The sequence below is a fragment of the Falco punctatus genome (assembly GCF_963210335.1).
Source record: "Falco punctatus genome assembly, chromosome: 1".
NCBI lineage: Eukaryota > Metazoa > Chordata > Aves > Falconiformes > Falconidae > Falco > Falco punctatus.
In genome coordinates this window covers 71,281,052-71,305,968 of record NC_137580.1, presented here as the reverse complement: position 1 = coordinate 71,305,968, position 24,917 = coordinate 71,281,052, and the positions used below count along the sequence as shown (strand labels likewise).

General features: G+C 38.8%; 1 protein-coding gene across 1 annotated transcript; it reads right to left on the bottom strand.

The window, feature by feature from the left end:
• Nucleotides 1-1,070: 1,070 nt before the first annotated feature.
• On the bottom strand, nt 1,071-24,880 carry EIF4E (eukaryotic translation initiation factor 4E). Its single transcript, XM_080369264.1, has 7 exons — nt 24,740-24,880; nt 16,450-16,556; nt 14,275-14,370; nt 12,198-12,261; nt 10,213-10,326; nt 7,560-7,699; nt 1,071-5,665 (listed from the first exon to the last, which is right to left on the bottom strand). Exons 1-7 carry the CDS (start codon nt 24,755-24,757, stop codon nt 5,551-5,553), a joined length of 654 nt encoding a protein of 217 aa, XP_080225390.1. The 5' UTR covers nt 24,758-24,880; the 3' UTR covers nt 1,071-5,550.
• Nucleotides 24,881-24,917: the final 37 nt, after the last annotated feature.

Sequence of the window (24,917 nt, the reverse complement as noted above, 5' to 3'; positions counted from 1 at the left end):
CAGTTTACAGCAAACATCTACTCTCGTATCCAAAAATTCTCCAGTATTAAGTGTATAGCTGTGCAATGATACACCTATATTGTTTCTGTCTGGCCTTGAAAGCCCCATAATGGATAGCACAGACTAAAACTGCTCCTGCAAGTTCACAATACTGTCTCCAGCTGTTCAACATCAATAGGGTGGCACAACTGGATCACAGGAGCTCCTATTAGGAGATCACCTGCAATTTTCTGCTAGCTAGTACCACTGTACAAACATATTCAACTACTACCTATCTATGAAACTATGGCAGACAAGGGAAGAGCAGTCAGCAGTATTTTTGCAATCATGTTACACGGGTTTTGTTTAGAACAAGGCTGACCTGTGGGTGAGCTGCAGAAGCCCTAACTACAAACTCCAAACTGAGGGGTGAACACGTATTTCAGAGTAGTACCTTATTAATTTATCTTTGATTTGCATTTCTATACATCCCAAACAGAGTCAAGAAGCTGAGACATTCAGTTCCTCAGAAGCTTTATTTTCATTCAAGCTACACAAATAAAGTAGTACCTTCCAATTTCCCATTATACTTTCTGCGTATTTGTACGGCTCAGCAGGGTGAGATGCACTAGGATAACTACCCTGTACGTATGGAGGAAGACTCAAAACTAGCTTTACTTCAAAAGAATGCCAAACCTTACCTACAAGGTTGGCTCTGATTCCTTGGTAACATAATAGGCACAACATAAGGGGAAAAAAAGATTGATCTAAACTACTTATTGTAAGCAAAATCCAGTAATTCATTACAGAAAGTCATCCAAAGTAACCTTTTAGAAATAATGAAAGTTTTCTACTTTGAAAAAAATAGAAAAAATAAACATGTTATTTTTGCTTTATATATGATGATTCACACACATACTTTCAAGTATCATTTTCACCATTATCACACTTACATGGGTAGAGATAAAAAAAGTGAAAATCCCATAAGCAGACTATTATGCCAAAGTAGTCACACACTGTCTTTATCTGGGTTTAGCAACACCCGGAATTCTCCATGGGATCACAGCAACCAAAAAAAGCAGTGACTATACTCAGTGTAATTTTTCCTTTTATTAAACTTGTTTTAATAAGGCTTGAAAAGTATCAGGATTTAGAAAAACGGGTATGGGAAAAGCAGAGGCAGTCAAATCCCACAAATTCACAGCTAAGCTTGTCACACACTCAGTACTAGCAAGGAATAAAAAAATTAGATCTGAGTTATGCTGGTATCAGTTTGCCTGCTAACCAAACAGACTGACTTCAGCTAGGTTGTTTTTACATTTAAGGCATCACACAAAAGAAGTTAATGCTAGGAAGCACAACAATCATTATGTGCTCAGCCAAAATTCACATTTAGCTCTGGACAACCTGCTTTATTTCCAAATAGGAAGGCTAGAAGGGCATCCCATAGTCTTTTGGGGAAGCCCAGGCAGCAGAAGTGATCATGGTTTTAATCACAGGGGAAGGAATTTAAGTGCTTATTAAAGGCTTTGCTGCAGAGGTGGATGCCTGAAAACAAGTTCTGGTGGAATACAAAAATTTAAGAGCTAAAAAGCAGAAAGTCTGTTCAAGCAGCTACAGTGATGTGTGTCCTGCAAAGAGATAAAAATGGAAAGTTTTCAAAATTTAACAACTTCTGGAGCTTTGAAATGGAGAGATCCAGCAGATGCATTCCACAGCTAGGACTAGTTCTACACTGCTTGCCAATATGCTCTGCACTCCTGCTCTCCAAGTTTCATTTGGATAGACAAGCATGAAAGGACTCAAAATGAAACAGGTATAAACTGTTTCATTACTGGTGATATAATTTTCATTTGTCTGTTTCTCATCCAATATGAAAAGGCACAAATTCCACATTAAAAAAATTTAAGACCTAACTTAAACCTACTCTCAAAAAAATTTGCAGAAACCATTAAATATTCTTAAGAGGGCAAAGTCATCTAAAAGTGCTAGGCAGTCTGAAAGCTCTGTAGGTTTAACTAATAAGCTCAACTATTTGGTTTAGCACTTCAGTGCAGGATGTTCGTAAAAATCTAGTTTTAAAACCATCAGGCCCAGAGTCACAAGTAAAGCTGCTTGCAAACAAGGGAGGTCATATACACCTAAAGGGAACCATGTCACTTTATAAGGCTGAAATGCAGTGTTTTTCTGCTTTTAGTAAGGGTCCTATGGAATCCAGAATATTTTTTTCCAACCATTCCTGTAGGAAAAGATTCCATTAGGTAGGATGGAGCTTTTGAGCTCAGTCCAAGCTTTGCTAAGAGCTACTACTCTAAATTCCCAGGACTGGACAGCATTAAAAAATAAGTTTCCTGAGCTAGAGACAGCCTGAAACACAAGACAGTGACAGCGCAGCAGGACAAAAAGTGACAATGAAAAGCATTGCACAAGGCCTGACTTACAGTACACCCAGAAACTGCTAATTGACAAATACTCCTCATCTGTTACCCCTTCTTCCTAGGCTGTATTTTGGCACATTCTTACAACTCTTTGAACACTGCAAGTTTCTGCTTTCTTTCCTCTCTCTGCTGGTTTTGTACCATATAAAACTGAATAGATGCTTCAGACGTTTATTCCTTAGTCTTCTCAGGCTTGCTGAAACTACACATTGACAATGGCTACCCATTTAACTGGAATTTTCAAGACACTGAATATTTTGTACCAAAACTAGATACTCAAATTTAAACATTTACTGCTTTTTCCTCTTACGAGCCTGTGGCTGTTTTATTAATATGCAGAATGGAGAGCTCTCTGCTTTCTCCCATAGTACAAGAATACAAACACCACCATTATAATCAGGAGAACATTAGTATGCAGCACAAAGCTATTTGCAAGTAGAAGAAAACTAGGTTCACGGTCACTTGTTTCTTCTAGCAATGAATTAAAGGCATAGGTATATATTAGATAGAGCAAGCATGCGATTTAATTTTCACTCAAGTCTTCTGGAAACATTGCAATTGTTATTTAAGCAGTGAAGAGCCTCAAGTGAACCTACTTGCAGTTTTCATATTACAGTGCAAGTCAGTTGGCTGCTTAACAGGCTCATGCTCAAATGCTTGAGACCATACCAAAAAGCTATCACTTTCTAGATGAGCAGAACGCTACTACCCTGAACCATATTCCAGTCAGTCTTGTAGTGAAATTAAAAACAACACTATGTACTTCTCACAACAGCACTCAAGTTGATCTCAACACTCTTGAGCCTTGCCCCAGTGCTCCCAAGTAACATACAGATAGGCAATCTAATCTTACCACTCAGGAAACTGATTCACCTTTACCTTCCCATAGATGCCATCATTACTGGTTTATTCAGAAATATCAAAGCCTTTATAAATACTACTCAGCTTGAGGCTGATGATATGGAACAGAAATAGTTGAGAGAAATTTAGTCCAAAGAGCTTACTTTAATTGCAAAGATGATTAAATATAGCATTAAGCTGGAAAACACACAAGGCCTGCTATATTTTACTAGGAATGGTCCTATTAAACCTGACTTGCTTTGCATGCCTGCAGAATCAGAGCAGGCAACCAGTTACACCAGAATCCACAGAAACCAGCACACAAACAGCCTAATAGCTCCCTCAACACCCAACATCTATCCTTGTTAATGACCAATACTGAAGGCATCATATAATTAGATATAGATGCCTACTATAAGTGTTTCTATTAAACAGACATAATAGTGATCCAGAAGTTAATGTAATACCTTTTTGGTATAGTCTGATATGCTATTTACAACACATCTCTGATAAAAAGTGCAAGAAATTGTTCCAAGTCTACCTGGGCACAGAGAAACACTTCAGTGCCTTAAGCAGATTTAAAAGCCTGGTTCGACTGAAGCTTCAATACCACACTGACTAAACTTGGTTTAAGGGGTTATCACAAAGATCAAAACCTGAATAAGCATCTGCTTTTAACTGAAGAAAGGCTACACAGCCCCAGTAAGGCCTTAAAATACATCACACTGAAAAAACAAAGGAAATTAGCAATAAAGCATTATTTTTGCTGCGTGCTTTTAGAATGAAAACAAAAAGCCTCTCACACTGTGCTCAGAACAAGAGGTTAACTCTAAGGCCTTCAAAATTTTTCCTCAGTCCTGCAAGTCAAGCAAACTACAGCTTCCACAGCAACCTTCAAGCAAGTGTAAGTTTCATTTCAATGTAAGACATACATAATAGCAGACTCTAGATCTCATACTTTTATTTTGTAGCCATGTCTCCAGTGCACCTTTTCATATAGGGATTATATACTTACAAGTAGAATCACTCACTTCAGCGCTTCTAGTGTAGTTCCTACCTAAAACTAAATGGCTTTCTACATACCCTTCAATTTCTTGGTTAGCATAAATGTTAAGCCAAGAGAAACAACGCAAACCATGATCAGTTAGACCAACCACCAAGAAAAAAAAACACTAGCCACATAAATATAATTTCACTTTGATTTTGGGTGCTATCTAATAGATTTATTAGAAGTTCCAACAGACTATAGCTCCAGACTATCTTTCCTGGAAGACACTACAATAGAAGCCACAGTAGAGACTGCCTTGTCACAAGAGGTACAAATACTTGCTGTATAGATGGAGAAATAAAAGGACAAATCTAGTTGTCTAAAAGACAATTCACTGTACACATTTTATTTACAGTTTTGTACACTGTCTTAATATGAATGGGACCGCTTTTCTACTTGAGCCATTTTAACCAAAGCAAAATAACCTAAGTAATACAAAGTGTTAACATACAGCGTAAGATACAAAACAGACATACTATTTCTAGTAAGGAATGTAAATTATGGTGTTACATTAAAAAAATCCACAATTATGTTTAGGAAATCACACAGATCACCGATTTGACTGAAATGCATAAATTTGTAGCAAAGTTTTGATGTTACAAAAAACCAAAAATTACCAAAGAATGCACAAAATTAATGTTTATTCCACCTTTGTCATATTCCCATATTCTTCACCAAATGTTACATGAGAAAAAACAACTGAAATCAAAATATCACTAATGTTATCAAATAGGGAAAACAAATAAATTAATCTAGCAGCCACCAGCATAGGTTACAGCAAAGAGGATGCTGTATAAAAAAATTGCTAGAAAACTGTATGCACCATACTCTTTTTCAAACCAGCAAAATGTTACTGCATACAATGCAAATGTAAAACAGAGTAATTTCCTGCAGGTACAGAAATGCAACTTCTTTTCTGAATACTGTGGATAAACAATTTTTTCTTTTGTAATAGTAATGTTTCTACCAAGCTATTACAGAGTGGGCCAGGAAAACATTTATGGATTTGGGGGGTGAAGTGTACTAAAATTCTGATTTGTAATGGTTACTTCAGCCAAATAGAAAAAACTGAACACAGAAGTACAAGACAAAGGCAAATGAGACTTCCCACAAATCTTAGCAACACTTAGATGGAAATCAAATTTAAATGTAGTCCACTCTGCTTTTGAAGAGGCTTTGGTTCAGCTCCCAAATCTCGATTGCTTGACGCAGTCTCCTATGAAAGAATACTCAGAAGGTGTCTTCTTAAACAACAAACCTATTTTTAGTGGTGGAGCCGCTCTTAGTAGCTGTGTCTGCATGGGACTGATAACCAATCACTATCTTTGGAGGAAGTCCTAATCTTTCCTTGTATACTCTCCTGGAGAAAAGAAATAGAACAACAGTTTAAGCAAAGCCCTTAGGAAGGAATTAGGAACAGGACACCTGCTTTTAAGAACTGCTGACACCTTCATGAAACAGTTACTTAGAAACAATTTCTCAGGTATGAATAAAGGACTCTAAACAAGATTTTTCTAGCTTATTGCATCTAAAATCAGCTTATAGTTTTGTATGAATAACTTACCATATAAAATAGGACAAGCTCTTGCCAAAAACATAACTAACAGGCCTACATTAATGTAGAACACAGGGATTCTACCGCATTCACATGCCTGTCATTAGTATCAGCACCTGAACCAAATGAAACAGCAATTGCTTGGAACAGTTATTATCACCACGCATCTCAGCTGCACAGACTTGCTCTCTTGTCTTTAACTACTTACAGAAAGCACACTCCCATGGTACTACTGGTGACAGTCAGCTACCAAAACAAGAGCTTTAAGAAAAATCAGCTTGGATCTTATGCTTTAAGCAGCAGTACCCATGTTACACATGCTCTAAGCTGTGGAACACAGTGTAAGATATAAGTCACTAATGATACTAGGCTGCAAGCTCTGGCTAAACCACAGAACAAGCCTGTTCAACTGCAGATTGTTAACAAGACTACATAAATTTGGTTTTTTAACTTACCCTAATCATCATGGAGAGTTCACAGTGCCATAGCTTACCTCAGTTTTAACTGTTATATAAAAGCTGATGTATTGTCTTTGGAGTTATGGCAATGTAACAGCAGGTAGTCAACATAACTTAAAAGTCATTGTGTCAGTTTACAAAATCTTACACTTTTCACAGTTCTCTAATGGAGTCACCTTAGGTCCTTAGTTAATGGTTAATACATTCTAAAAATGCTTCTGATGCCTACTAGGTTTGATAAGGTTATTCTCTACTAGCAGAAGATGTGTACCACAGTTGTTTGTTTAGCGTTACACTTACCTTCTAAGTCTGAGCATGACTGCATAATTAAATTGTTAGTATAAAGCAGAGCCCACCAGATTCTTAAAGGTCCAAATGAGGAATGTGTCAAGAGCCACCCAGTAAGTTAAAAACTCAGCAAGCTACTATGCCTGACAGTTTAAGGTCTGGCATAAGAATGTTAAAGTGTCCTAAGCTGGGAAGATAAATAACCTATGCAAAACAACGGAATTAAGTGGCCTACAACAACTGAATTTAACAGCAAGTAATTATGAAGTATCAATACTATAGCATCAGGAATCCACTAACTTTAGCAGTACTTGCTAAACAGAGCACAAGCATTTTCCGTAGTACAGATTCATCATAATCTGAGATGACTACTGTTGTAGTCTTCATTCCAGTAAGCAACATGCTATTACACATGTCAAGTAATCCATGAAACTCAGCTTTATTGTTTGATGTGTACTTGAAAAGAGAAGAGGAGGAGGAAATATATCTGCAGAGTTTCACAGCATGTCACTGTCCAGACTTTTTCAAATATAAGGACATCCTTGTGTCCTTAAGATTTACACTTCCTTCCTATTACTTGTAAGCATCTCTTTCCTGAGAAAAATCTTACCAATGCTCTACTGTTACGGGCTACCCATCTTTACAAACTGGCATCTACATTATCTACAGGTGTTAATTACAATGCGTCATTGTGAAGTGTAAAAATTCTGCCAAGATTTGCGTTCAAATCTTCATTATTTCTAAACTATAGCAAGGTTAGTAACTTCTTTGTACTGCTGCACTAACTAAGCCCTTACAAAAAACTACACTATAACACAAAATTCGGTACTGAATTACTTAATTTGGCATACAGCTCTGCACAGGCTACATCTGCCTGAAGTGCATTCTCTATCAAGTTAGCTGGCTTTAAGTGCCTTGTTACACTTCACATTCAAGACAATTACATTACTTACCCTATATGTGTAACAGCATCCCTGTTTTCACATTCAGTTGTCCATATTGCTATTTTATCACCCTTAGTTCTAACATTAACAACAGCACCACATACATCATCACTGTAGTCATCAAACGACTCCCCAATAAGGCACAGCAGCTACAAAACAAAGATTAACCATTAAAAGTGGCAGTTCAAAGTCAGAATCTTGCTCCACAGGCAAACACAAAGTATACACAAAGGACTGAGGAATACATACTACATTTTACTGCTTATAGTTTGACATAAAACAATCACTTTGTTTACTGCAGTATCTTCTTGAAGTTCCGAATGTTACAAGTGAATGTAAACTCAGCTGTAGTAGGGTATCTTCCTCTTATTTCAAGTTCCCCATCTCTCCTCCTGTCCCAGCAGCTGCAAGTTGATAGTTTTGATGGTGTTGCCTCCCACTCCATCCTCCCAATCCAAAATTATGTAAGGATTAAAGGAATTTATTCTTTTTTCTAAAGTACATTTAACACAAGTAAACAAATCTGAAATTTTAAGTGTTTGCATTTACTATCTAGGAACAACCCGTGAAGTACTATTTGGGCAGTGTGTCAACTACGTATGGTCCAACTTCAGTTCTGAAGAATATCAAATTCAGAGGCAAATCAGACTGCAACTCAGATTAAAACTGCTATCTAATGAAGTACTGCATCCTATCAACATGTGCGGGAAGCTTCAGAGCTCCCACAGACTCTGAAGTGGGAATCAGTCATCCTGAACAGTGTGTATGCAACTGCAACAATACAAGCATATGAGTAACACAAGATTCTTCCCCCACAGATTTCTAGTGGTCAAGCTTAGAATTGGCAGAGGTGGTATACTTCAGGAACACCACAGTGAATTAGGTCACATCGTTGTGTAACATGCCAACCGTGAAAGCAGTATTTAAAAATCTTCAACTTGCAACTTGTTTCACCAGATTTTCAGATATTCAAAACAGTTTGTAGTTAAGACAGATTCATCTAGTCCACACTGAATTAAAAATCATTCTGCACACTGAAGTCTCCAAATGTATGCCTGTGACTTTTACAGTACATTAAACACTGCCACTATATTAATTTTCCAGAATCTCTTGTAACATTTGGAAATTCAACACACAACTTTTTGAACAAAGCAGATCTTTTGGTACCCATGAGAGCTGCAAGGGCTGACTTCATCAAGGAAATACAAAGATGACAGTGTGCTACTGAATAAATCAGGTATAACTACACACACTTAAAATGTTATGTCCAGCTGCAGGCTGCACACATGAGTAATGAAAGCTCTAAATTTTTAAAGTTTAAACCACACACAAACAAAATACTGATCAGCAGCCTTAGGATATATACAAGCCAGTATGGCTACCATGGTCAATAAACACTAGTCAAATACATTTTGTCTTCTGAAATTAAGTTTACTTTACACCTAAGAACATTAAAGATCATTAGATTAAAATAAAAATTTGTTTCAAAGGGGAGTAATAAACAGGCTTTAGTTTTTATTGGAGAAAGTTGGCTACTGAAATTAGAAGTCACAGGGTTGTTTCAGAGCACATATCCCAGTCACCTGGGTATTTGGGCTCTGTGCCATTGCTTGCTGCTAAACAAAAGCCAGAACTCTCTAGCTTTAAGTCTAAATAGACTATATACGTGTTTCCAATCCATATGTAACGGTTACTAAGAATCTGAAGGACTCGTATAGGCATTTAAGTGGAGAGACCAAATGCACACAGCAAGACATTTATTTACTCATGTGCAGTCATATTGGCTAGTAGCGTAATGCTTGCAATCCTTTCTTCAAATCACTACTACAGTGAACTGGAAAGATCATAATAGCGCTGGTACTTTGGATATCTCTGCTTTGATCCAGAAGGGAATTTCTCCCTTTCAAAGGGGTGCAATACTTAATGCCTCTCACAGAAGGGAAACAAAGATCAGAGATTTGATAAAAATTGGTTTGCGTTGTACTATCTGCAATCCATTTCCGTAAACTCCAGATGACAGTGGACTGTTTTAGCCTATTCCGAGTTAGTTCCTAGACAGCACAGTTGTACCCTTTTCTACAACACATTTACTGCAACCCACAAAACCGCTGGAAGTTTATTCACCATTCAAAAAATCTATTCTAAAGAGGTAACAGCAATGGAAAGAAGTTTTTTTATAGTGTACTTACAGGAAGATTGTACTATTACTTGCCTATCCTAGTGTTAGGCTAAGCACAGGAGGAATATAAATAACCTGAAAATCCCTGGTTTCAGCAAGGCCAAAACATCAGAAATACTCATTTTTAACAGTATTTGTAAAACAAATTCTTACATTTAAGCAGTTAAATTACATTCAAGAGACATTATTTTCCCAGTAGCTTGACAGCTATTCTGTACATTCCACAGGAAAGGGTTAATATGTCCTGCAGAATTATCTCTATTACTGCCCATTGTAAGAAAGTATTCAACAGAATACAACTACATTAATCATCATTATTGAAAAATCATGTTTCAAATACAGCCTGTCAATAAAAACTTACAGGACTCTGTGCTGCCAGGAAGTTAAGACATCTAGTGTGGCACACAAAGAACAAACAAGTTAAAATATGAAATAGAAATGCAAGATTCTTCACTTGCAACTTTGTAAGGCCATAGTGCTTACTGTCTCTAGCCAGAAGCGATCAAGGTCACTTCGTCTCTGCTGTTTGTTTAGTGTAATTAGCCATCGCCCTCCTCGCTTGTTTTTTTCATCTTCCCACATTGGTTCAATACCATCCTGCAAAGAAAAGCCAGAAGTTAAATTAGACCTGAACTATATTTTTCCTAAAGAATAACCACAAGGCCAGTGATAACTGAAATAGCAACTTAAGTGGTACAGTTTAAGATACACACCTGTCCAGAAAGACTGTCTCATACTAATAACAAAATTTCAAAACAGCTTAACAAGTACACTGTCTCTAATGAGTTTTTATTTCTACAGAAGAATCACAGCCCAAGCAAGTCTTGGCTACACCACTTACATAAAATCCCCTATGGGAACAGGCAAAGTCAACCATCCACTTTAGCCCGTAAGAAACCAGATAAAATTAGCAGCTACATTCTGAAGTCCTTATTTTAAGTCTTGGACTCAGTGCAACATTGGCCAAGTGCTTCGTTTATGCACAAAGATTACTTAACTGAAACAGACACCCTTGACAGTTTATCTCAGTAACTTCCTGAACACAAGTTGAGAATAAGATAATTTCAATCATCAGGGCCACAAAAATCAACTCACCATTTAGAAGCAAGTTGCATTCCAATTCATGCTTTACCAATGGCCCTGGCACTGAATTAAGTGACTCTGGATGCACCACTGCAGAAAAGCAGCCAGCTGCCACTCCCAAATCTACCAGCTATGCTGCACTTCAGAAAAGTCAGTCATTAAAAAAAAATCAGGTAATTGTCTAGACAGAGAAACTCTGTTAAGAACTGTCTTAATAGACAGTTGCATTACAAAACTTTGGCTGAAAAGGATGGAGTGGTGTCAGCTCAGTTTAAATTTAACACCCTCACTGGCAGCTGCAGAGCTCATACTTCACCTTTAAGAGGCACTCCTAGCAGGTCAGAATTGAAGGACTACAGCTAGAGATTGCTCAGAAGCCTGCAACAGTTACCAATTCTGTACCTGTTTCATGCATTTAACTAAATTATTGCTGAAGCAAACAGAATAGATACAAAAAATTAAAATTCATGCAAAAAATACAAGCATGATCCATAGATACCCTTACCTCTGAAGGGCCTACAGCTTCTAAAAATTTTACTAGGAAGTTTTCTCAGTCACCTAAGATAGTTACCTTCCCAAACCAAAGTATTGCCATCTCTTTACTACCCAAAGCTGCTGGGGTTTACAAACTATGTAAAGTTTACCGAGAACTCCCAGCCAGCAGCTCTGTTTTGTAAGCAGAGGAAGAACCAGGCACCAGCACTCAGGGGATTATTTAGGTATCTGAATCCAGAAAGGAAGCTGTATGTTATAAGCACTTTGGAAAGGCTACGATTTAATTTAGAACTCTGGTTCAGATCTCCACTCCAGCTGAGGCAGGATTTCACGTACACTTTCTCATCGGCATTTCTTATTTGCTAGTCTGAACACTTCCTCAGCATGCTTTAAGTGTCAGTGTTATGTATGAAACAGAAAATTGCACCCAAGTAATACAGCATTTAACTGGTGGTGTAAAAATTAATTATAAGAGCTGCTGCATCTGGCTAGCAGTGTTCAAAGAATACTGGCAAACATTGCAGTCTCCCACAGAACTTGGACATTTTCTCATTTCACATGACACCAAATGACACAGCTGGAAAATCTCTCATTATAAACATTAACAGTTAATTAGCACAAACATCTCGAACAGAATGAAGACAAACAGTAACAGATGAAAACATACTGTCTGTGAAGTGTGTAAAGCAAGTACTTGCATTTTCAGAACTAGTGACAGCCTGATTTTTAGAAGGCATGTGTTTGGGACTTTCTAAAAAAAATTAACATCTTTAAGATATTCCCAACCATATTACTAAACATCCAAAGTGAAATTTTTGGACAGTGTCTTGCTTAGTCAGGAAACCATCCATCAACATTCACAACTGAAGAAAAAAGGTTAGCAAGCATACCTTAAAGAGCGAGTAGTCACAACCAGGCATTAAATTACTAGAGAGCTGGATATGGTTGTATAAACTATTGAAGGGAAAAAAGCAGGATTAAAAACTAAGCATTATTTTAAGGCACACAATTATGACTGAACAGAATACAAAATTTTTTTAAAAAAACATTACTTTAGAAGCAACCCTATTTCTTACCTTTTTTTCAGCAGTATAAAAGCATTAGCTTTAAGATATTTGGGGCTTAAAGAAATAGAATGGAAACTGGTTTATGAACGCTTGCTGGGTTCCTATCCAGTGCTGCTTTTAAACGTAGTTCTAAAAGTTATTAGAAATGTAACTCACTTCAACTTTCACGTGTGTTCATGTTGCGTGCATGTGTATTCTGTACATATACATGGAATATGGTTAATTGTTTATATTTTTAAGGCTACTCTCTCTGCAGAGAGAGGTTTTAGGAGGAATACTTGACTTTGCTATTTAACACAATATTCTAGGGACTAAGGCTGTAGGCCTGGTAACTGAAATAAAGAACTCAAAAGGCAAGAACAAACAACTTAAAGTATAAAATACATGCTCTGAATTAAATCCACAACTACGCAGTTTAGAGAAGAAAACCCAAACAACTAAAGGAGTCTCCTTCTCTAGCAAGAGGACAGACTTCCTCCCCACCCTGCATTGTGAAGGTCAGACTTCAGAAAAAGGCCTGCACATATCACAGTAACCTGCCGGCCAAGACCAACCAACATTCAAGCATGGTCCACCACCAAAAAGGAAATGAATTACTGCAGCGTTCTAACAATTACAAGTCAGGCATAGGAATTTACAAAGCCAGTTACAGATTTACCAGCTTCCCTCCTTTTGAGTTTACCTTAAAATTTTCTCCCCAGAACACCACACCTACTTCCCACTCCAACCACAATGGAGGCTTAACTTCTCAATTGCTTGATTTTACCTTCACTGCAGACATCTAGATTAAGTGCTTCTTTTAATTACCCAGACTATCTTGGTTATAGGAGCTCAAAAAACTTACCCTTAATGAAGTTCAGCAGTGAGTATCAAACAATTTAGCTGCCCATCACATACTCCAAGACTGCAAACTACTGCTCACTCAACCATCAGTCACCCCCATAGTAGAATGGGAAAGCTGGTTACAAGCACAGAATCCTATTCCCCTCGCTCCGATGACTGCACTGATAAATTACTTGTTCAGCATTTTCAACACCTTTATTTCTTCTCTCTTGCTAGTGGGTCACTGATGGGTCTCATTATTCTGCTAAGACACCATCTCTCCCTTACCGACCACATCCAGAAGAAGGTATGCAACAAAAACCTTAAGAACACTACCACTCAATGTAGCATGAAATACTAAGATGAAATATATAATGCATTTTTTTCACCCTCAATTTCAGGCCACTTTCATTTTCTCCATATTCCATCATTATGGCAGGCAAAAAAAAAAAATCTTTCAAGTAAGCCACTTGCATTTGACTGAATCAAGTGTTTGGGAAGTGCAGGCCTACCTTCAAATGCTTTGTTATTGCTCTTTGAGCCTAGCTGCTTTTGGATACCTTCAATTTAGAATGAAGTTAGTTCTTATGTAACCTCTAATGAACTTCTTTCAAGAATGTCATTAATCTGCATCAATCTCCCAAGTACTATGCTCCAAATTCAGGCATTCTTGAACATCTGAAGCCAGCCAGCTGTCTGAGAATTTAGTCAACCAGCAAAATTTGGGACTGAGGAATGACAATTAGTCGGCTACAAGAATTTACAAATTTGCATTACCAAGAGATAGCTACTGCACAAATAGTTTTCTACATGTATGCCATGTACATATAACTATAAGCAGCATTGGAGTGTTAACGGCAACACTGTGTATTTAAAGTGTGAAGAACTCCTCCAATCACCTTTTCTTCAAAGGTTACATTCTACTACATTCTGAAGAATGGGGTAGACATCACCTTCAATTCTGCAAACATTTCATACTATACCCAAAAAGTTACAGTTAATGGAGTATGTTTACTTTGGCATAAGCTTTGCCAACATATGCCAGGTTTATTACCCAGATTGAAAAACCTTTACTTACGCCCAAAAATCTTCAACAGTATCAAACTTCGAGATAAGACGAAGATTTGCTTGCCAAGTTTTGCTCTTGTCATTTTTAAAAAACCACAGTGCCCATCTAAAAAGGAAAACAAAATTGAGTAATAGCATCTAGAAATTAAACTTATATTAAAAATATAATACATTTATATTGTTATATCTAAACTAATTTTAAACCTTAATAATGTAGCATGGAAGTCAGTTTTCATCAATAAGCTACAAGAAAAACTCAGTTCTCAAACTCTCTGCAGATGAACAATATTTGTGTTTCCATTAAAGGAATCATGGCAGATTTGATCAACCCATTTAAGTAAATATTTTAAATAGCTTTGGAACATTTCTAAGACTCTAAACCTCTAAGCCTTAATGTTCCTTCCTGCTGCCACTGAACTGCCATCTCCTACCTCAAATAACTGATTATCGTCTAAAACATCAACTATTCAAACTAGGAGCACAGCTCTCTTTCCAGTAATTTCCTTATGAAGATTACAAAAGCTAATTACAATAAGCTATATATGACATGAAAGTCTCCCAAGCACTCACTAGGACAGCATAAATTTTAAAAAGGAAACTTTTAAATTAAGCTTATTAATGGCAACGATCTTAAATACCACCAACTTTAACTGTTTGAAGTTTTTAGACCTGCATGTATAGAGAGACAAGACTAACTGAAAAATTTCCTATCCAATTTTCTTCATCATCTCTGCTGAGTCCAAATCTCAAGACATATAAACTGAACTTTTCCACACAAAGATGCTCTTTCTGGATCTAAATATTACCGTTTAAAATGCTGCAACAGGATACCTGATGATGCATTTAACCAAAAAGGCTTATTTTTCATTTGATAGTTTCAGTAGTGTTGAACTCACTAGGTTAGCACTAGGGTAGATTTATCTTCTCGCAGTAGAGTACCTTAAGTCACCAGGTGTCAATCTGTTGTTCTGAGACCTTTCCTGACATTTCAAACCTTGTTTTGAAAGTTTACCATTTTCCAGAAATAGTCCCACTACCACTTGTGAAAGAGTGTTAGCATCCATTTAATCAAAGTGATTACATGAAAAAGAGGAAGGATGGAAGTTGAAAGACAACAAAAGGTTCACTTTAAGGCAGCACCTACTTAGCAACATTAAGTATGGAGCACTCCACGTCAGCTCTTCAGCTTAGCTGGAGAAAATTACTTCCTAGCAGCTCTTTTCAAAGTATATGTATGCTGCTGGGGTAACTTTTGTGCACATTTAAAGGAATTCAACTGTAAGCTTATAATATCTTTAGTGTGGGAAAGTACTTCAAGTTCAGGTTTTCAAGCACAAAGCTTCTTGTTAAGTACCCATTATCTCCACAGCTCAGTAAAAAGCTGAGTAGTACCTTCAGAAGCTTTTAAGACATACTTGTTTTCACACACCGAACAATTAAGAGGGCTTTGATTTTTCGATAACTTGTCTTAACTATACTTTTGACTACTGCTCCATGTTTTTCTTGTTAAACAAAAAAATGCCAGTGTCCTACAATTTTTCCTTAGTGACACACTGGTACAAATGTGTGCATGTGCACTTTACAGCATTTCTTCTGCTGTGCTTCCTACAGATAATGAAAACAGTATTACCGGAGACACCAGCCACTCACATGATCAAGTCTAATGAGCTCTTTGGCTGATGAACACAGCTTCTACTACTTTCAGTTCCAAATAGGAGAGGAAAAAAACAAAGGTAAGATATGAAGGAGTAAGACTGTGGTAAGAAATAAGAATAAGAAGTTTTTACCACTGGCACTCAATTGCCCAAAGGACAAGGCAGAGTTCCAGTTCTGCTTGGCAGCAACATCTCACGTCAGTCTCTTAAAACACACCAGACAAAAGCAGTAAAAGCTCTGCTTGCCTCCAATCAAATGCAAAGCCATGCTCTTTCCAATTACCTGGCTGCATTATGAAAATTTGCAAAGATTTTCATCTTTTATAACACCACTCAACACTCCATTAAAAAAGCCTCTAAATTAGAACAGGATCAGATTCTACTTCCTCTGCAACCTCACTGCAAAAATCTTCAAAACATCTGAGAACTCTCAAAATGCTGCTAGAAAACTTAAGGTAAACAAGAGCTTTTGTAAAGCCACAGGCATTTTTATCTTTGCAAAATTATAATCTTGCTTCAGTACTATTTACCTGTTTTGTAGTGGATGCTTAATATACTGTTCAGGGCTGGCAACCTCCTGACTAGGTGCTGGCTCAGTTTTCTCCTCTTCTGAAGGCTGAGGGTTGGGAGTGGTTTCCTGTTTGAAGAAAGGAGTTATTAATACATTCCTTTTCCATTTTTATTGAAGTGATTTAGCTCTTTGAAGTAACTTAAAGACTGAAGCTAAGAGTTCCTCTAATTCATCCTGGATTAGGGGCCCAATGACATCACAGAGGCACAAACTGCATCCCTTTATTCTTCAACATCTGAACAGGTCCTACAATAAATAGTAACTGCAGGAATTTGTATTCTGCTCTTCAGTGATTTGCTTCCTGTGTCATATTTCCAGAATGGTTTACTTAACATACTTGTCTTACTCTGAAACAGTTCTGAGTTATTTCAGAAATACACAATATGCTATGTTATCCAGAATATGCACATCTACAAATTAGTTTCCAAAATCAGTTAGAAAAGTGAAATTATTTTTTAACATTTTCTAACAAAGCATGACTGGAAACAGATGTACAGGCCCTGGGGTTTTTTTGTGTTGTTTTTTTTTAATCTGTTATTGCAAGTAGAAGACATGCCTACAGCTCTCGGGTCTGAAATCAGCTGTCACAAGCAGCTAGAAACTAAAGCAGTAACTAGTATCTTTGCATCCACAACATTACTACTACCAAAGCTTTAGGCATCAAACAGCAGAATTTTAACACATATCAGTTCTCAAATTTCAAACTGCAATAAACGTAGTTACACATTTACCACAGATCAGACCGATTCCAAGTATTTTTTTCATATCTCTAGAGACAGTGCTAGAGATGTCAAATATACTTAAACACAATGAAGTGGCATAATATATTCCCTTTGCATACAAACCCCCTCGGTCTTGTCATTCAGTTCAAAATGACACTGTGTCAGGTTTGAAATCCTAATGCCATTCCTTCAAACCAGGGAGCACAAAGCTTGATTGTGAGGCCAAGTGTCCCCACCAGTTACCACCACCACTCTCTCATCTGCAATCCATGCTAGAATATTAGAGACAGGGAACGAGGACTTTAGCTTATTCCCTACAACCAACACAAAAAATGCCTGTACAGCTGCCCCAGTGAAAGAAAAAATACTTCAGTGATACAAACAAATACTAACTACAGCAGACCCAAAGACTCTATAGACATTCCTAAATGGGGCAATACAGAAGTAGTACTTAAAAACTAAATTTTGTGGTCTGAAGAGAACAAAGCAGTGTTAAGGGTGGATTAAGTAATGGTAAGTCATCTAATTAATGGAACAGTTGACTCCAGACTTCCATGTTGCTCAGTTTATCCTCACCAAAGCTGCTACCACTTCAAATCCATTCCACTTTATAACATAAACACTGTTTAACCTTCACAGTCCCAGCTGTCAAACTCCTGATAACACCTACAGATCTGTCTTAATAGGGATTTTAATTTTCATTATCAATACATTTAGCATTATTAAGCACATTATGTTTTACTTCAAAGAAGCTACACCTTTATGCTTCAAAATAATTAAGTATGCCTTAATTTAACAACTCACCTAGATAAAATCTCCATTCAAAAGCTAATTTACATCACATTCAAGGAATGCTTTCATACATTCCCAGGTTCACAGTTAAAAGACTGAAATGTGAAGGCCTAATGGCCAGCAACAACTAGGCTAGTACTTTGATTTATGCAGTACAGGGGGCAGGTAGCACAATTTCCTGCCTCTTAATAAAACGAAATGGTTTCTGAAGATTCCTTAATGGGGAACAACACTGACAAAACCACAGAAGCACAGGTGAACAATCTGATGAATCTCCTTCAGTGAAACACTAAAAAGCTAAACAGATACTCAGTGCTTCAGAAGTGCTTCAAATTCTATCTAGACTAAAATTTCTAGTGTTAGCCCTCTTTTATTTTTGACAGTATCAAATATACATCTTCCCCTTTAATCACATACAAGAACTCCAGAGAACAAATTAAAAGGGTCAATGCACAAAGGCTCAGGAAGCATTTCAGTACTACTTCTTCCCAGTTATCATTTGTATTATACTACAGAAAGCCAAGTACAGACAACTACAGTTTAAGCATTTCCCCTTCAGGGGTTTCTAACTAGAAGAGTTAGAAATATTACATATGCAAATACAACAAGCATACAAGAAAAGCCTTCATATTTTGGAAATAAACTAAGTGCTAGGTTTTGTGATAAAGTTTGCTTTCATTCACAATACTCCACAGTTGTGACACCTAGTATTCACAATGATGTACAAATACTATTACCCTAAAGATTTTTACATCAAAGACTCACTCTTAATGAATGCAGAGTATCTTCCAAAAATAATTTCAGTTGAGAATCTCATTCATGTTTGCTCAGCAAATAATTTTCAATATATAAAGAGGTCTCCCTGGTCAGTCTTCCAGAAGTATCACAACTATATAAACTGGAAGAGTCAATACAAAACTATTCAGCGCATGCAGGACTATGCCATTTCATAACTTCTAATACAAGAAAACATCAGAAAGGATTAAGGTAGCACCTTCTGATAACTGAAAGAAAAAACACAGTGAGCCTCAACACCTGCCCAGTAAACCAACAGTCACCCTTCACACAACTACATGAAAACCAGCATCTGGACAAATGGGAGACAACTGACTCAGCACAAACATTTTAGTTAAGTCACCGCAACAACAAATCCCTTAAGATATTTTGGAAGCTACCTAGCATTAATGAAACTCAGACTAACCATTATTTCAAGCTCCTGTCCAAAACAGGACATGCCAACTCACCTCCAAGGCCCAGCTAATGATGATCTTGACCCAGGATTACGCCACTGCCCTCAAAAACTAACCCAGCCAGAAGAGGTTTTTTTCAGCACAAGGCTGCCCATCAAGGACAGGTGCAGCTGTACACACCAGAACAAATCTGGAAAAAGTTGTTAAGTTGGAAGAACAGTTCTGGCTGGTCTCAGACAGAAGCCTAAAGCAGCTTGTTTTCACCACCTTTTATTTCCCACTGCTGTCAAGGAAAACAGAAAAAGGACAGTTTTCATTTTTGGCTGGTTAATCATATCAGCTCCCATTTCCTTCCACATTATCCCACTAGTCTGACCACTAACCTAAAGTATTTGTATACCAAAGCACTCTTCATTATTAGTCAAATGCAAAGTATGTTAAGTTCACTAATTGGTATTCAAACTCCATTTCTCATATCCAACCTCTTCGCAGTTACTCAAATCCTACCCCAAACACTAGCATGCAGGTTTTAAGATTCTATAAATGCAACATGAATTAAAGTTTACTGTCCATATTTTACCAATTCATACCTTGAAACCTTGCAATTTCAACACTATTACTTGCTAAAGTCAGACTGTCTCCACCAACAGTTTCTAAGACTACTAAATTTAAAATCCTTCATAATACTTTACTATTGCTTGTAACTAATGCATTCTTAAACCTAAAATTGACTTTGCATCTACTATTAAACTAAGTCACCGCTGGGCTTGTTGCTTTTAAAATGGATGTAATAAAATAGAGTAGTATTACCAGATAAACTGGAACGCTTCGTTATGACCAATCCTACTCCTCATACACAAAGACAGCACATAATTAAAGTGGCATTTATTCACTACCCACATGGTTTTTGATGTAGGAATCAGCTTGCAGAAGTCCATGAAACATTTGCCTACTCAGCACTTAATGACTGTGCATATCTGCACGTTACTTGGATTCTGACACTTGCAGATTTAATTGGTGTTATTTATTCTTTCTCCACAGCACATAACCAACATATCAAAGGAAGGTGTGTGAGTGTATCACCAAGACAGGAAACAAATAGCACTTAGAGTAAAAACTGCTTAATCTGGTTTGTCTATTGAAGAGAACAACTAGCTTGACCAGGTTTCTTTGAGTGTTTTCAGGTGCTGCCCAGACCACATTGCCCACTGAAGTTGTTTAGGAAGTCCAGTCAGCACACAACATTTACGTCCCTTTTGGGACGCAACTTAACACCATTATGCATTCTTGGTGAAAGTTAATAGGATTAATTAGTGGAAGAGGCTTCCAAACTTTTCTTGTGTTAAACCAAAGTAAGCTACATTTGAGAGTGTCCACCTTCTTGTTTGGCATTTCCAAAAGAATGAGAAAACTGCATATCCCAGTAATCAGATGTCTAGGGAAAAAGCATGCCAACTATCTGCTGATCCTTATGCTTCTTGCAGGTAGTTGCTGCTACACTACAGTTAGGGTAACAGTTCACAAGGCACAAAATCAAGAGCTATGTGCTGGACAATAAAAATAAGGATTTAAGCCCACCCAACGAGCTAACATTGTGCACTGTAAGAAAACCAAGTGATGATCTGATATGCAGCTCTGAGGTGTTAGGACTAAGAAATGAGTGACTGCTTTAAGTCTCTACGTTAAAAATAGTCTTGAAACTTATGTGTAACCTTGACTGTAGAATATTTCAAAAGCAAAAAATAAATTTGTATTTATTTTGTATTTATTTGTATTACGATGAAGAGTCACGTTAATTCACTTTAGAAAAATATCTGTATTTCTTTCACAATGCAGGCTCTCTACCAACATCCCTCATTTGATTTCTCCCCTCTATCCCCTCAAAATTCATGCTTATCTTTACCAAGCTGCCAAAAGGGTTACATTTTCTCATCAAAATTTCCCATGCAGCTCCACACCTGCAGGCAGTATCAGTAAATGAAACAATTCAGTCTCATATGCTATTTTTATGCATTACCTTGGGAGAAGCTTGAAATTTTATATGCTATGTGAAATGTAAACTTTGAGAAAAACATTTTTTCTGAAAGCAATGTTAAAAATTACGAGTTGTCCCACATCTTCCTCTTCTTAGAGAAAACTTTGTATTCAGTCAGAAACTTAATTTACAATTTGCAAGTTTATGACAGACATTCTCAATTATCAAACAGCATGCATGATACATTTATCCTGTATCATTTCAGAAATATGCAACGAGCAAGCAACTGTGTTCACAATACTACAGCTTAATACTATACCAATTTCAACCATAGCAGGTCACTTATTACCACAGAAACACCTAGCAATTAAGAGTAAGTCTAAAGTTGTACAGGGCCTGTGCTTAATATACATGCTGTCTGTAAATAATACAAAAGAAATACCTTTCCAGAGGCATTTTTAACTTTCCAGAATTTCACTACAGTTGTAACCCCTTGAGATACCACCACTGTTTCATTTAAAGTTTTGAGTTCTACCTACTGATGATTAGATGTTTAAACAAGCATTTTTCAAGCCATATGTAACTGAAGTTTCACCCATGCATCTTAAAATGGAGTTAATTTCACAAAAATTGCATTTGCTCAAGTGTAACAACTTTCATGAAGCACCCCCCCCCCCCCAAAAAAAAAAAACACCCCAACTATGATGCCCATTTCAAATTTGAATGATGGAGGGATCAGATGCTCACATAAAGTTACTTCCACATGATTAACAGGCACCTAGGAGTTACAGACTTTGTGTAGCCACATTTTAAAGTCATCTTTGGTAAACTACTGTTTACTAAAGCATTACTGTTGGTTTTGTTGTTGACTTTGGGGATTTTTGCATAGTGTTATCTGACCACATTTAACCCTCGTAGGGTGTAATATGAGCATACTAACAGGTCACACTTCTGTATACTCACAAATTAATCTAGAATAGTCTTAACACAATCTGGGTAGCACAAGAAAAACTGAGAATTTTAACCTGTCAGTATTGCAGACTAAGTTTTCCCTGCAGTGGGGAAGTAAACCACTGTACAACAGGTTTGTATTTACTTAGAATAGTCTTGCTTTTCTCAGCAACTTCCATGGGACTCTTCACAGTACTCTAAACTCAAGTTTCAAAATTCCTGAAGAGTTTCAAAAGTGATTTTTTCACCCTCTTAACAAGACTTAAAATGCACATTATGTTTGAGAGCATGGAAGTACTCCGATTTCAGTATGAGCCCACATTTAAAAAAACAAAAAAACCCAAACAAAACATTCAGTCACATTTTGCATTTCCTGACACACATTTTCACACTTGGGAAGCATCACAGATCACAACCTAGATCCAGATTCTGAAGGTCAGCAACAGAAAGACTTCTCTAAGATCAAGAGGTACTCCAATCCCTAACCACACAATTTAACTGTTCCGTTGAAAATCATGTAGTATTTCTGCAACATTAGATGTCTATGCCCTCAGTCACTACACAAGTGTAACTAAGCTTAGGTAGGAGAAGTGTGAGTCACCTAATAGAATTTTTGTTTATTGTCCTTTTATGTAATTAAATCTGAAAATAAGCAAGCATAGCTGACACTTGTTTCCTGAAGTCAAACATACTTCATCTATGGTAGAACATTCAACAGCATTACTTAAAACTGTTGTGAGTGTTGCCCTATCACCACGTTTACTGGCTCAGCACAACTGTTTGTCACTGCATGGGTGAACTGAATGTGCAAAACCAGTATCGCTGGGAAACAGCATGACAAAATCAATTATTTATTTTTGGCTAAACTAGGCCCACAGCTAGCTTAACACACAGCCAGAACAATGGAGAGAATAGTGCAGAAACAGGCTCATGCCAGCATCATAGCTAAGAAAGCCACAAACCCATACCTTTAGAGTCATTTCAATTGCCGGTGGCCATCAGTATTACAAATTATACTGTTAAGCTTCACAGTCATTACAAAGCACTGAGCTGACAGGAAACTCATCTTCAGCTATGCTGGCTACAGCTCAGAAAGATCAGCTTCTGGATGGGAAAGCAAGCATTAACACTGTGGCACAAGAACACTGGAAGGGTGCTGCTGGTGATCCAGCTTACTGTCTTAACAACTGACATTCCTCATGTTTAGAATTGCTAGTCAAGCAATTTATAAATGCTGACATCTTTCTATCCTTTCCTTTTAATAAAGGTGGTGGTGGTAAATTGCTCATGGAAGAAAATACTAACAGGATGATTGTGTCCCTTACACAACACAGTAAAATTAATCTTTATTTAAAAACAGCAAGGTGATTTTCCAACTTAAACACTTTCTGCCTAAAAGTTACAAAGCCCCTGCAAAGTATGCATTGGCTATTTACTCAAAGTAATTCAGCAGCAGCAAGAAGCTAGCCTTCCTTAAGCTTCTCATTTTCCTGAAACCCTAATAGACGGTCTTCTGCTGTCCACTCCTCAAGATACACAAGCGCACAGGATCAGTATAAGAATTACACTCAGACCACTTCCAGCTGCTTCATTTATTTTATGGAAGCGCAGGCTGGGATGGTATTTATAAAATAGAAGATAATATCCTGAACATAACTTAATAACGGGGAAAAGAAAAAAGTAGTTAGTTATAATGAAAACTACAAAAAAGCCTTAATAAAAAAATACCATTGTGATCCAGAAAGATGACACAACCGGAAAACACCAACTTCGTTCGCAACGCGCCGCGCGTCTTACCAGTCACAGTGTTCTCTTCTTTCGGCTGCCGAAGCCCCGAGCGGCGCACCTGGCAGCGCACAGCTCCTCAACGCGGGTCAGCGGCCCCGCGCCGCCTGCCCCGCCGCGGGCTCCCGGGCGCCGCGTCCGCCCGGCGCTACGCCTCCGCCGCTCCCCGCCTACCAGGAGGGCGCTCGCCGGCCGGCGAGGAAGAGCCGCCCCTTCGGTGACCGGCAAGTCAAACCCACCGGCCCCCCCAAGCGGAAAGCAACATGGCCACCCCCACCGCACCACATGCGCCAAGCGCGGCGAACAGCCTCCCGCCGGGCAGCCGGGCCGGGCCGCCGCCGCTCGGGGCTGCTCCTCCTCGCCGCACCTTCCGGCCCCGCCGTCCCCCCGCCCGCCGCAGCGCCGCGGGGGCGGCCAGGTCGGGCCGGGCAACGGGGCCGCGGGCGGGGCGCGACACAATGGGCGCCGCGCGGCAGCCAGCGCCGCCGGCCCGCAGGCCTCGATCCCTCCCGCCCGCCCGGGTCCGCCGCCGGCCCGGCCCAGGGCCCCCCGCGGCGACGCCAGCCCGGCCCTCAGGCCACCGCCCGCCCCTCCCCCCCGCTCCGGCCGGCGCCTCCTGCTCCCCCTCCCCCCGCTCCGTCCCCCTGCGTGCGTGCGCTCCTCGCCGGCCTCATCTCGCCTCGCTGCCCGCGCCCCAGCACCCATCCGCCCCCCATCCGGCCAGGCGCCCACCGCCACCAGGGGGGCCACAGCCCGAGGAGGAGGAGGCGGCAGCGGCGACAGGGTGAGGAAGGAGCAAGAAAGGCGGACGGGAGAAGGGAATGAAACACTCACCGGTTCCACCGTCGCCATCTTAGATCGATCTGATCGCAGAAGCGCTGCGGGAGGGAAGAGGGCGGGTAACAAACCCAGGTTCAAACCCGGTTGGCCGCCGGGCGGTCACGTGAGCCCGGCGGCCGTTTGGGAAGGGGGAGGGGAGGCGCCGGCCACCGGGTCTCAGGCGGGGCGCGGA